The sequence below is a fragment of the Micromys minutus genome, assembly GCF_963924665.1.
Source record: "Micromys minutus genome assembly, chromosome: 13".
Lineage (NCBI taxonomy): Eukaryota > Metazoa > Chordata > Mammalia > Rodentia > Muridae > Micromys > Micromys minutus.
This window is the reverse complement of record NC_137982.1, coordinates 2,249,477-2,263,787: the sequence shown is the minus strand read 5'-3', so window position 1 is coordinate 2,263,787 and position 14,311 is coordinate 2,249,477. Positions and strand designations below refer to the sequence as shown.

At 44.1% G+C, this 14,311-nt stretch overlaps 1 protein-coding gene across 3 annotated transcripts in view; it reads left to right on the top strand.

The window, feature by feature from the left end:
• CAMSAP1 (calmodulin regulated spectrin associated protein 1) overlaps positions 1-14,311 on the top strand; it is a 59,053-nt gene that overhangs the window by 22,353 nt on the left and 22,389 nt on the right. For 2 of the 3 annotated variants that reach the window (XM_080927038.1, XM_080927036.1), the window contains exons 4-6: positions 6,251-6,331; positions 7,279-7,311; positions 9,687-9,828. In XM_080927038.1, coding sequence (XP_080783164.1) covers positions 6,251-6,331; positions 7,279-7,311; positions 9,687-9,828 — 256 coding nt within the window. The remainder of the gene's footprint in view (positions 1-6,250; positions 6,332-7,278; positions 7,312-9,686; positions 9,829-14,311) is intronic. The other variant, XM_080927037.1, reaches the window with a different exon arrangement.

Here is a 14,311-nt window from a genome sequence, read left to right as displayed (position 1 = left end):
ATATGGATGTGTCTGGGTATTGCTGCTCTTTCTTTAAGGGAGTACTTGGCAGAATTTCTATGTCAGATGAGTATATTCTAACATACTTGCTTAAGTTGTCTTTTTCTTCTTCCTTGTCCTTTCTTCCTTCTTCTTTTGACAGGGTCTTACTCTGTAGACCAGGTTGTCCTTAACTCACTAATTGCCCCTGATACCAAATGATGCCTCTGATAACTAAAATCTTGTTCCACATCCAGCGTTTACTTAAGTTTCTAGAAAAAAATCTGTCAGAATATTTTCTACCTTTTTAAATAGAGGGACAGAGTAGGAATCTTTTGGTTCTGTTATCAATACTTGATCAAGTCTTTGATTTGGAGCCATTTGTGTTGTAGATTCTCATGTATTTCCTGATGTTTTTCTTTTTGCAAGTCCTGTGTTAATCTTTTACACAACTTCATTTATTTATTGTGTATGTGTGTGTTTGAGATAGAGTCTTCCTTTGTAGCTGAAGCTGGCTTGGGACCCCGTGAGGCCTAGGCTGGTCTTAAACTTTTGGTCTTTATTCTTTAAACATTCTCTTGAATGTTGTGATTACAGGTGAGTAATATCATTTTTGGTTAAAACCAGATTTAAATTGTTTTCTCCCTTAATATAGTTGTAAGAATATGTTTGTATCTTGTTAGGAATGTATGTCATAACTTTCTCCTCTTAGTTTTGACTTTTTACCATTTCTTAGTAATTACTGCTCCAAAGTAAAGGTTTCTGGGATTTTGAAGCCTAGTTTACATTTTATTTTGTGCTAAAAGATTTCTGCTCTTCCCCAAGACTTCAAGGGTTTGTCTCCTTTTTTCCTCCTAGTGGTTTGGTGGCATTTACTCTTTCCCTGAGCTTTCTGATGCACCTGGAGTTTAGACACTGTATCAGGTAGGGGAGGAATGAAGTGCCCTGCTTTTTTCACAGAGAGCAGTTAGAGACTCCCCAGAGCAGAGCTTTTTTTCCCGTCTGCACGTTACTGTGGCAGCGGCTCTGTTGGGACCTAGTCGAGCTGCATATGTGAGTGTGTCTCTAGACTCTCTCCTCCATTGACCCGTGTGACTAGTTCCATGGTAACTTGAGGTGACTGTAAGTTTATGCAAACATTACTCTGTAATAATGACTTGAATTTAGACAACACGCCTTTGAACTGGATCTTTTTTTTTTTTTTTTTTTATTAAAGAGTTGTTTTAGCTCTAATGGGTTGTCTGCATGTTCTCATGAATTTTAGAACCACCTTGTTTGGTTTCTACAAAAAGCACTTGTAGGGATCTAGCTCATTGGGGCCCGGCTGTGTTGTCACCTGTGAGGAGCAGTTCATTGCCACACTTTGGTTCATCAATTATCCCCAGGGAGATTCAGGTCCAGTGTTACAGTCACAGTTGCGCGGTTAGTGCTGTTTCTTAGCTTCATGTCCAGTTGTTTGTTGCTAATCAATAGAAATAGAGTTAAATCAAAAGGTTTGTTTCTCTTCTCTGGTGAGTGTGACCCTCAGGAGACACACAGACAAAACTGCCTACTGTGTTTCTCTTCTGATGAATTTCTTTTCTTGTTACTCAAAAGAGATATAGGATGCTTTTCTTTTTCTGTTCTGTGCAGTAATTTGATTATGATTGGTTTTATTTCTTTCTGAAACCTTTTTGGGCTTGCTGGTGAAGCCATTTGGGCCTGGAGATTGTGTGTGTGTATGTTTGTATGAATATCTGTATGTGTGTATGTATGTATATGATAGGTATGTATATGTAGTTGTGAAAACTTCTATTTATACTTTAAATTAGTTATTAGCATAAGGTCTACTGATGTTTATCCTTCGGATAAACTTATCTGCAGTCTCCGTGACCCTGCCTTTGTTTGCTGATACAGAGGCTTTCTTTCTAGTTTTTTCTAGTTTACCGACTTTATTATCCTTAGAACATTGTTTGTCTGTGCTGTTTATTGTTTATTTTTCCTTTTTATTGTTTTTTTTCTACTATTTTACTTTTTGTTTTCATTTCATCTTTAATTTGTCTATGTGACTGACTGACTGACTATAAACATGTTCTAACTCTTCAGATCGAGCTGAAATTGGCCTTGAGTTCCCTGCATCTTTCCTGTCTTAGCCTTAATGTTTACCTCTTAAATGTTATTGGCAATAGCAGCTGAGCATATTTATGCAGTGCAGTGTGATGTCCCAGCATCATGTAACGGTCAGGTCCAGTTAGCACGCCTAGCATCTCCAGCATTCACTCTCTCTGTGGTAAGAGCAGACAGACCTTGTTTCTAGGAGCTGGGCAGGTACAGTGACAGAGATGGCTTGTCTAGTTCTCAGCATGAAACTGAGAACAAAAGCAGAATAAAATGTTTCCGCTAGTGTAAGCCTCATACACACTCTGTTCACTCATTGTTAGGTGGAGAGCTAGTTCATTCAAACTTGCTTTACCTCTTGTGCATGAGGGACAAGATAGTGCCCTCTCTCTGAACAGAGCTTTGCTCTGTGTATTTGAGTATGCTGCGTTTCTTTTACAGTACTATCAATATTGGTGATTTCTTGTTTTATCAGTGGATTGTCTGAAAGACTTTGTTTTTAATTTTTAGTATTTTGAGGGAATTCATTCTAGGTACGTTTTTGTGTTTTGGAGTTTTAAAATTATTTTTTAATACTATTTATTTAATGTATATAAGTAGAATGTAGCTGTCTTCAGACACACCAGAAGAGGGCATCAGATCCCATTCCAGATGGTTGTGAGCCACCATGTGGTTGCTGGGAATTGAACTCAGGACCTCTGGAAGAGCAGTCAGTGCTCTTAGCCACAGAGCTGTCTCTCCAGCCCTTATTTTGTTTTTTCAAGTCAGGGTTTCTCTGCCTAGCCTTGGCTGTCCTGGAAATCAGTGTGTAGACCAGGCTGGCCTAGAACTCGGGGATCTGCCTGCTTCTGCCTCCTGAATGCTGGGATCAAAGGTGTGCACTACCATACATAGCCTTTTTACTCTGCTGTCTTCCTGTTTAAGTGGATTCATGAGCACACTGTAAGTTTGCCATTCTCATGGATTTATTTGATAGCTTCTGCCTTGTCATTAGAGTGTTTAGACCAGTTATATTGCTTATTGTTCATGTGGTTGAATTCTATCTGGTTTGATGGCTGCTTGACTCATCCTTTTAAAAAAAAAAAAAAAAAAAGCTTTCGCTCCCTCCCTCCCTCCCTTCCCTTTTCTTTTGGCTACCTGTATAGTTCTCCTTGGTTTTTGTAGGGTTTCTGTGGGTCTACCCTGCGTTGTGTTGTCCTGGGCTACTGAGAGCAGAGTGGTGTATTTCCACGGTAGTACACCTGCTTTTCTCCTAGGACTTTGACCTTGTCACATTCATTTTGTGGCAACTGCATCTAGTTATGTTCTTTCTACTTTGAACAGTCATTTGCTTGTTTGTTTATAAGTGTATCTGTTAGTTTGTACTAGCTGCTGCTGTTGCTGTGGAGGCTGGTGCTGACCAGTGTTTTCTGGTCCTTGTGTCCTCCTTGACTGTAAAGGAGCAGCAGCTCACATTGGCTGTGCAGTGTCCACACTGCAGAACGATAAGAGATAAAGGATTCTTGATATTTTAAGGACATACAGTCTTTTTTTTTTTTTTTTTTTTTTTTTAAGGACATGTGTGTGCTGCGTGCATGTGCATGCGTGCATGCACACACATGGTGGAGGTCAGATGTTTATTGTAAGTGCAGGTACATGCCCAGACCAGGAGAAGATGTCTGTCTTTTACCTTCCTCTCTCTCTTTTTTTTTTAAAGATTTATTTATTTTATATTTATGAGTATACTGACGATATCTTCAGACACATCAGAAGAGAGCATCAGATCTCACTCATTACAGATGGTTGTGAGCCACTATGTGGTTGCTGGGATTTGAACTCAGGACCTCTGGAAGAACAGTCAGTGCTCTTGACTGCCGAGCCATCTCTCCAGACCCCCTTCCTCTCTTTTTATCCTTATTCCCAAAGTACAGTGTTTCTCACTGAACCTGGAATTGCCATTTTTGGGGGGTGGGGTGGGGCTAGATTGGCTGGCCAGCTAATATTTTTTAATTTACTTTTTGTCTGTTTGGTTTGTTTAGTTGAGGTTGAATGTAAACTCTGATTCTCTTGCCTCTACCTCCCAAGTGTTATACCTAGTTTTATGTGGTACTGTGGATTGAACCTAGGGTCTTGTAAATATTAGGCACTCTACTGATTGAGTTGTACAACCCCTCCCTTTTTTAGAGACAAGATTTTGCTGTTTATTCTAAGTTGGCCTGGAACTCACTCTGTAGCTCAGACTGGGCCTCAAGCTCTCGCAGTCTTACCTTAGACTTTCAAGTGCTGGGCTACGTGGCCCAGCTTAGCTTTGCTCTTGTGCACTTTGTAGCAGAATCTCAGACTTGACTGGCTGGACTCTTACATTTCCAGCTGCATTTTCCCACCACCCAGTAACTGTTGTAGTGAATTTTTATAGACTGGTTATGAGTTCACTAAGCTTTGGCTCTCCTGGGAAGGACTGTTAGACATCACCCCTGGGTGCTAAAGCTCAGTAAGAGACAATGCTTGGCAGTCTCTCTCTTTGCATGAAGATGTTTCCCAGTTTCAGGTTGAGCATAGGAGGCTGAGATGACAGTTTGCCCCAGTTAATGTTTTAAAAGTCAGTACTGACGGTCATGGTCAGCTTCACGCCTCACTTCAGAGGATGGGAGGTGTCTTGGGTAACCTCCCTCCAGCTTTCCTATCTCCCAGGCCCACTCCTTATGTAATTTACATTTTAGGTACAAGGTTTCTCCATATAGCTCTGGCTGTCCTGAAACTCACTCTGTAGACCAGGCTAGCTTGAACTAGAGATCTGCCTGCCATTGCCTTCAGAGTACTGAAGGTGTGTGCCGCCACCACCACCCAGCTAGTTTTAAAATGGTTCAGTTTTCCTTTTTTTTTTTTTTTTTTTTTAAGGGTCCTGTATATCTAAGACTAATTTTGAACTGACTGGAGCTGAGAGGACCTTGAACTTTGATCTTCTATCGGTACCTCAAGCATGGGCCACTTCACTCAGTTTTCAATAGTGGCTTTACTTTCCTTCAAATATGACTGTTAGATTGGTGGGTGACAGGGATTATCAGATAAGGGTACTGGCTGCCAAGTCTGATGACCTGAGTTTGATCCCTACCCACCTGGTAGAAGGAGAGAACTAACTCCTGCAGGTTGTCCTCTTGACTTCCGGGTATGTTCTGTGGCATATGAGCACAGGCCGAGGGGTTGTGTCTGTCTGTGAGCTGCCATATTTGTGCTCGAAATAAAACTCAGGTTCTCTTTAGGACAAGTGCTTTAGCCATGGTCTCTCTAGCTCCTTTATTGTAATTTTAAAGAGATTTCCTGCCTTCTTGATGTTGTGTAGGTAAAGAGTTCACACACTGTATTTTTCTTTGATGATAATTCACTCAGACCTGCACATTTTCACCTGACTGTTCACTAGACTGACTAGCTCTAACTACTACTGAGTATTGATATGTATTTTTACAAAAATCTTATTTTATAAATACTAGTTAAATTATATTGTGTGTTTGTGATATATGTGTATGTGAGCATGATGTATGTGTAGGTACATGATGTATATGTGTGTGCATGATGTATGATGTTTGTGTGTGGGTGCATATGCGGCACAATAGGTGTGTTGCAGTTAGAGGACCTTTTGTGGGGCTTGTTTTCTCCTACCATCTTTATGTGGGTTCCAGGGATTGACCTCCAGTGACTAGGCTGGAGTGACAAGTACCTTTTTTGCTAAACTGTCTCATTGGCCCAGTAGAAATACAAATTTGATACTATCTCAGTTTCAAGAGAGATTACTTAAATCTATGATTTTAAGGGATTTACAGCTTGGGTTTTGTAACTGAATTTTATTTTGTGTTGACTTTGTGTAATCAGATGAGGCGTGACTCAGAATTAGGTAGATTGTTACGGGGTGGCAGCAGACAGCTCTGTAAAGTGTACGTGGGGTCTGGCCTTGATTCCACAGTGGTGAGGAAAGTTTTGCACTGGCATTTGAGGCACAGTGGCTTCTTTGCAGGGGCAGGTTGCCCCTGAGACTCAGGGCAAATCTCGGCTCACATGGGATCCAGGTGTTGTGCATCTTTGTAATTGTACTAAGAGTAGTCAGCAGGTGCTGTGGGGTTTCCTGGTGATGAAGAGGGGATGTAGGGATGACATGGGAGAGCAGTAGCCAGCCTTCTTAATGCTTTTTCTTCTGCCTTAGGTCAATCTTAAAATGAGAGAGATAACAGAGAAAGAAGTTAAATTAAAACAGCAGCCACTGGAAAGTCCTGCTCATCAAAAGGTAAGGGGTGATTTTAATTTCTTCAAAACTCACAAAGTTAATGTTAGTGGTTTTAAAGAATTATATTTGTTTCTACTTGCTCATTCTATATTTTTATCATCCTAAGCAAGCCAGCTTCTTAGATTCTCCTGGTGGCTGATTCTCCATGCCTCAGTTAGGAATTGCCATGGGCAACCTGTCTTCTATGCCCAACCCCAAAAGGTCTGATGGTTTGTTGAACCAGGGGTATTCTGGGAGGACTGGGGGGTTCAGTAAGGAAGCAGTGTAGCCTGAGCTGGGAGTGAGCTTCAGAAGGAGAGACTGAGCAGAAAATACCCAGGAGTAGCTGTGCCCATGCAGATTCTTGAGATGGCCTGTGAGGTACCATGAGGCTGATGGGGGTCTGAAGCCTAGTGCCTGGAGCCATTGGGAAGTGTGTACCGTGGGGTAGGTGCAGATGGGTATGTTTGTTCCACATTCTGGCCTTGGCTGGCCATTTTCTCTTTTGCCAAGGCCATATGTCACAGTCAGTGGAATGTGTCCAGGAGTGCCTCACTGTTGACACTGAGAGCAACATGTGTACCCCTTATGGTTTTCTCTCTACACTGGTCTGCTCTAGCCAGCCAGCCAGGTCAGTAGGGACTCAGGCTGGAGCTGAGTGCCTTTCTAATCTTTGGATGGGGACAGGCCCTCATGGGCATAGACAAAGGAGCAGACCTTTAACCTGGTCCCCTGACTTTCTCAAGTTGGGAGCTATTCTATGCTATTGTGAAGCATAGAGCTGTAAAGGGGACAGGTTACCTTCCAGTTAAATTGCCTGGAATTGTGATTAGCGAGGTCATGCACACTGGAAAGCCTTTGCTACCAGAGGCTGTGTCTACCTCTTCTGTGTGAGCATGTGTGTCACAGCCACACTGGACCTGCAGTGCTGACATTCCTTTCCACCTTCCTTCCCGCCTCCTGAGCAGTCTCCCTCCAAGTGGTATTGGAAGTTAGTACCCGTAAGTGACCCAGGCCGCCATCCACCATCTGCAAAGCCATCTTGTTGCCATCATGCGCTTCCATTAAAATTGCTCGCACCCAAGATTGAGCTTTGTTTGTTTGTTTAAGTGTCCACCTGGGGGCTGTTGCAGTTTGTCTGGCATGAGCCTTGCTGGCCACCCTGATGGGTTTTGTTATGTGGCACTTTTGGATGCCATGTCCATCCCCCTGGGCTCTTGGTGATCTCTGAGTGACCAGTACAGCATAGCTGACAGATTCTAGCAGATGCTAAGAGGACCGGGGGTGACATAGTGGCTGGAATCCTTACATTCTGCTGTTACTGTGCCTGAGGGTGGCATCTCTCACCACCTTCCTTAGAACCTGTATTCTAGGCTTTCAGATTGGAAAGATTCTCCCACGGAGGTACAGGTGGGACTGCAGAGAGGGCTGCCACTGGTGTATTTGGATGTAGTCTTCTTGTTTCTATCCCTCGGGTCCATACGGAGGTCAGTTCAGATGCAGGGCTTCTGAAATTATGTATGAATTTTTACACAAAGTTTAAAAACCAGGATTTGATTTAGTAATTTCAGCAGTACCTAACTGGTGGCTCATTCTGGAAGTGATCCAGTTTGTTGCTATCCTTATAGGAAATGCCTGGTGCCAAGTGGTGCCTTTTTATGTACTTTTGGATCTCTGCAGATGGTTTTGTATGTGCCCTTTGATTCCTTGGGTCCTGTAGCTTCATTATTTGGCCCGGATTTCCCTTTGGGTCTCCACCTGGGGCCCCATGACTGTGGGCTGCTAAAGGCCCATGCAAATCTTGAGTGGACTTCCTGCTGAGTGTGTTTATGAGGAGGAGGAGGAGGAAGGCATGCTTCATGGATGTTTGAGTACGAATTTTGACCAAGGCAAGGGCTCACACGCTCAGGTGTCTTGTAGAGAGGTTTGGTTTCAGATAAGTTTGATGAAAAAAGGGAACTATAACCCCAAACAATTCTCCTTAACTCTCCATTGTTAGAGAGGCTATGGGTATCCTACAGTGGGGTTCAGTAAATAGACCAACAAGGAAAGATGTGGTTAAGATCGACAGGTTATGGGCTTTACCTAAACATTTCACAGCTAGAAGTTTGAGGATGTGGGTGAGCACAGCAGCCTTGTGAGCCTTCTGGACCCCGGGAGCTGAATGTCAGCCTAATTTTTACCCATACCATCCATCTTTACTCAAGAAACCATTTGCTTTACTGCATGCCTGCTCACTCCCTGTCTGCTGTCTCTGGAAGCCTGGCCTGGAGCATGCTGTGATGCACTGCATGCTAGAACCTGTGGACTTTGCACGTGTGGTACAGTATGAGGGTTCCCTCCGATAGTACGTGTTGTGAGAAACAAGTTAAAATGTGTGTCAACACAAAACAAGCATTGTTGCTAAATGTAAAGAAATCAGTTCCAAGCATTTTTCTAATGAGCATCACTACTAATTATGCCGGCTGTTTATGGATATATTAGCTGAAAGTCTAGATTCCAAGATGATTCTCTGAGTTGGACTCCCCTGCAGAACTCTCAGAAGCCAACAGTTCTAGGCAGTGCTGGCTCCCTTGCTTGTGTTTAGTTTCTATTGTGTGTGCTCCTTCTGGAGAAAATGTGGGCTGCTGGGTGCCCTGCCCTGAGCGTTGGCTCAGGTGAGAGGACAACACTGCAGCTCTTGGGGAGTTGTGCCTACACTGAGCAGCCCCCTCTCTGCCAAGCTGTCATTGGCTGTGGATAGAAAAGACTGTAGTGGAGCAACAGGTAGCTTCCTCGGGTGTGCACATAAGGGAGCCTTGGTCTGGTATTTGCTTGATGATCTTGTGAGTTCTGATGTTTTACTTGTAGTTCTTGGTGGCTGGTGTAGTGGTGTGAGAAATTTTGTTTAATCTGGTTTCTGAAATTTCTCAAACTGTCGATTAATGCTGTTTTGTACTTGTTAATGACTAACGTCTGTGTTGATAATACTTAGAACAGTGCCTGTAGCTTGGGTCTTTCAAGCATCTGAATGCCCACTGTTTAACTTGTTTCTCATTAGTTTGTAATGCATTGGCTTACGATAGTATAGATGTGTGTTTTGTCTCCTTCCCATGTGTGCCCACTGCCAGAGTCAGTTTAGAGTTAGACTGGCCCTGGTAGTGTTAGCAGTGAACCTCTGCCATGCAGTGTAGCCACGGAGCCCAGTCCCTGGATCTGCCTTGTTTGTTCTGGACAGAGGACGTCATCTCCACAGTCTGGACTTTTCCAGGCAATAACAGTTGGTCTTCATGTGGCTCTAGGCTTGATGTAAATCTTGCTCTAGCAGTGTGCCTATAACATACACAGGGTGAAGTGATCTCACACGCAGAGACCGTTTTCCTTTTATCAACTGCAGGTCCGCTATCGGCGAGAGCACCTGTCTGCTAGGCAGTCACCTTACTTCCCGTTGTTGGAGGACTTGATGAGAGACGGCAGTGATGGCGCTGCTCTCTTAGCAGTGGTTCACTATTACTGCCCAGAGCAGATGAAACTGGATGGTGAGTGCAGAACACTTTCCCTGAAGACTGGAGAGGAGCAGTGTACATTTAATATGCAAGAGAAGTAACATGGAGTCCCTGGGTCAGTTGGGATACTACCGCATACCTAGAAATTCCAAGAGATCAAATACTTATTTGTATCTATATTTTATGTGATTAAGACATTGCCCCTTGAGTATTTGGATAATATGACATTGTGTTTTGTGACTTTCCCTTTGTTTGAGTGTGAGTGGGGTTTAAAATCCTTCCTTATTGAAACGTCTAGAACCTAAGCCAGACAAGGCGACACACACCTATAGTCCTGGCATTTGGTAGGCTGAGTTAGGACCAAGACAAGCCTGGGCTGCCTAAATGAGACCCGTTGTCAGATGCCAAAAGCAAAACAATTTTGTAGACCTGAATTTCTGAAGACATGAGAGTGAATAGATTCAATCTGTGTCCCTCCCCCACAGTACCTCTTTCTAGGTGCTTATGACCTGCAGCAGGGAGGAGGGAAGTGGATGGCTATGAAGGGCATGGCACAGATCCGCCGGGGTGTTTGGAAGCTTGCGTTGTCCATGGCTCTGTTTCCTAAGTGCATTTGTCTGCAGTGGGCAGGAGGAAGGCCAGGGACCTGACCAGTTCCTGAATTGGAATTTTATCTCAGACTTTAACACCGTACAGCTAAGGCTGGTATTAATGCCTGCCTACTTCAGGCATGGAAGTACAGATGATACATTTTCTTTTTTGCAGACACAGGTGGCTTGAAAGACAGGGAGACCCCCAGGTTCCAGGAGGATAAAACCTGAAGGTGGACAAATGGCTCCCTCACATTCAGCTGCCTTTGGTTCTATGACTAGGACATGAGGAAGAGTATCAGAAAAGCCCTATCTTAGACCCAGGAGGGCTTTCAAGTACCTGTGTCTCTGAGGACTAAGAGGAAGTGAGTGAGAGGGAGGCCAGCTCTACAAAACAAACAAACAAACAAGACAACTGTCCTAGTCAGGGTTTCTGTTCCTGTACTAACATCATGACCAAGAAGCAAGTTGGGGAGGAAAGGGTTTATTCAGCTCACACTTCAATATCGATGTTCATCACCAAAGGAGGTCAGGACTGGAACCCAAGCAGGTCAGGAAGCAGGAGCTGATGCAGAGGCCATGGAGGGATGTTACGTACTGGCTTGCTTCCCCTGGCTTGCTCAGCTTGCTTTCTTATAGAACCCAGGTCTACCAGCCCAGGGATGGCTCCACCCACAATGGGCTGGGCCCTCCCCCCTTGATCACTAGTTGAGAAATTGCCTTACAGCTGGCTCTCATGGAAGCATTTCCTCAACTGAGGCTCCTTTCTCTGAGATAACTCCAGCTTGTGTCAAGTTGACACAAAACCAGCCAATACAACAACTCTAGGGAAGTAATTCAGTGGTAGATAATTGCTTAGCCTGACTGAGTCCTTGGCCCCTATCTCCAGCATCACACACAAAAAAAGGAATGCTATATGTCTGGGGATACAGCTCTGCAATAGAAAGCTTGCCTAGCATACAAGTGGCACTAGGTTTCTGTCCCAGCACTGAAAAGTAAACCTGATTTAGTGCTAGTGACACTCTGACCCTGTAGGAACTCTGCTGTAGAGCTCTGCTGGTGGGAACATCTCCAGAAACAAGTTTCCAGAAACCATAGTTTCCAAGGAAACATGCCTTTGTGAAACCCTCAGATTTCACAGCAGGTGGAAGAGAATGCTAAAGGCTTAAATTCCCGAAGGACCTTAGGGGAGAAACAGAGGAGAGTGGGTGGGTACTTCATCCCAGAGTGGGGGGCTTTTCCCTTTGCTTTGTAGCTCCAACTGACCTGGAGTTGTAGGTATTCTACACTGCCCTTGAACATGTGTTCCTGTGCCTCAGCCTGGAGACTGGTGCACATTGGCCATTGTGCTTTGGCAGCTCTTTGAGTGTACTTCTTAGTGTGTCCTCAGCTCCAGATGTGTCCTGCCTAGTTTGCATATTTGTTTGTTTTTGACACAGGGTCACTTTCCATAGCCCAGGCTATCCTGGAACTCAGTATGTAGAGCAGGTTGGCTTCAAACTTACAGAGATTCTCCTGCTTCTTTCTCTCCAGTGCTGGGGTTAAAGGCATGCACCACCATGTGTTGTCTTAAATCTGTCCTTTGAGGATCTTAAGGCAGACAGTAATATTAGGGTTAACATCCTTACTGAAAAAAACAAGGAAAGACAGAATTACATGAAGAAGTTGACAAGCCACTCTGTCAGAAGCAGGAATTTAGTTAGGCCATAGAAGACTTGAGTACAGATTTGTCAGGTGGCATTTAGTATACCAGATATTGTAGTACACTGAACAAAAATAAATGGTTAGGGCTGGTAAGAGGGCCAGGGGCTTAAAGTGCTTTCTGCCAAGCTTGATTACCTGAGTTCAGTTCCAGAACCTACAGGGTAGAAGGACAGAACTGATTCCTGCAAAGTTGTTCCTTGGTCTTCATGTACACAAACATTTGCAAAAACATGACCTTAGTGATATGGCTCACACCTTTAGTGTTCCCCCCCACACACACACAAACACACTCCACACACACTCAGGGATGGAGCTAGGTGGAACTCTGAGTTCAAGGACATCCTGGTTTGCAAAGCAAGGCCCAGGCCAGTCAGGTTACACAGTTGAGACCGTGTTGGGGAGATGGACTGGGGGTAGGGGTGGGGTACCAACAACAACAAAAACTTGGTCAAAGCCACAGAAGAAACTACACCAGATCCCAAAGTATACGTTTCCGACAGTTTAGGACTGAGTACAGAGGCAAAACAATTCATCAGCTAGAATTCTGGAGCTGCCACAGGAAGATAAAGATTTTGACCAGCAGTCCTGCCTAGTGTCTTTGTTAAGTTAGTCTCAAGAACCTGAGAGCCTGATTCCCCTTTGCTTCCAGTACCATCCTCCATGTCCAAAGACTAGGGATATGAACACACTTGGTGGAGACATAGTCTCTAAGTCATAGCCTCAGACTCCAGCATGGGGCAGGTAGGAGTGAGGTGACTGGAATTGAGGCTTCTGTGTGAGCTTCTTCATCCTATACTAGTAAGCCTCAGTTCTTTGCTGGGTTCCATAGGTTGATAAACTCTGCATGCAAAGCAGGGACAGACTTCTCTGTGAAAACTGGTCTTAAGAACAAGATCACAGTGGCTGAGGTTTGGCATCAGCTGGCTTCTTGCCTTGGTCACCTGCAGCAAAGTCTACTTCCTATTGCCTCCCTCTAACAGTGAAGGGGTGCCCAGATCCCCCTGACATTTGATGGAATCACCTGGCCATAACAAATACTCAGGCCACAGATACAGTTCAGAATACACAGGAGCAAGAGGTTGAGGACTTAGTTGCCAAGAACAGTGACTGGGAAGAGGCGTCTAAAAAGCCGTCATAGGGTATGGCCACGTTAGGTTCCATAGAGCTCTGAGGAAGGGACGTCTTGGTGTCTGAAGTGCACTAAAGAGTTAGATGGCTGAGTAGAAATAAAAGAATCTTCCAGAAAATAGAACAAAAAAGAGCAAAGGAGAAACTAGGAAAATGAAATGAATATAGGAAGCATGAGCAGAGAAAATAGAGGTGATTTACCCAAGGAAAGTATAGGTGCCCCGTGGGTGAGCACAGCCAAATCTCAGGAACCCACTGAATGTGTCCAGTTGAAGAACTGTGGTGTACACACTGAGAAGACTCCAAGCAACTTAATGGGAAGACAGAAGGTCACACAGAACAGAGGACTGTATGGCAGCAGCGGATCCTCAGCCCAGTCCTAGACTACACACTGCTGCTTTCTCACAGCCTTGCCTCTGTACTCCAGCTTACCGGGGGGGGGGGGGGGGGCTACATAGAACACTTCCATGGAGTTTAAAGACATTGTATCTTGTTGAAATAAGAATTAAAAAGCAAATGTAGTAGTAAAGTAATGAAACACAATCATTTGAAGAGAAACTGTAAAATTAAAAGCTCTTCTTTTGATGGATTCATAAAACAAGATAAAGTTCTGCACTAGTTAGTCAATAAAAGGGCAAAATAGAGAATGTCTGAAACAGGCTAGGTGTGGTGTTGGCACATGTCTTAGGTCCTAGCACTCAGGAGGTAGAGACAGTCAGATCTCTGAGTTCCAGGCCAGCCTGAACTACAAATTGAGTCCAGGACAACTAGGGCTCTGTTAACAGAGAAACCCTGTCTTGTGGGAGGAAAGCAGAAAATAAAATGGTATAAATTCAGGTCTAGTAGACACCAAATAAAAATGTGGAGAGTATTTTGTATTGTTTATGTTCACATGTTGTATAACACGGATAGTTCTGATTTGGAGAAAAAGGAGTGGGAGAGCTGGACACCATGACTACAAGGCACATGGCCGACTTCTTGTGGGAGCTTTTTGCTGGGGCATTTTACCAAACTTTCAAGGAGGAGAGACCCTGGTGGTGCTAGCCTAGTATGCAGTGCATGAGTCTTATGTGGACCAAAGCCTGGGGAGAGCC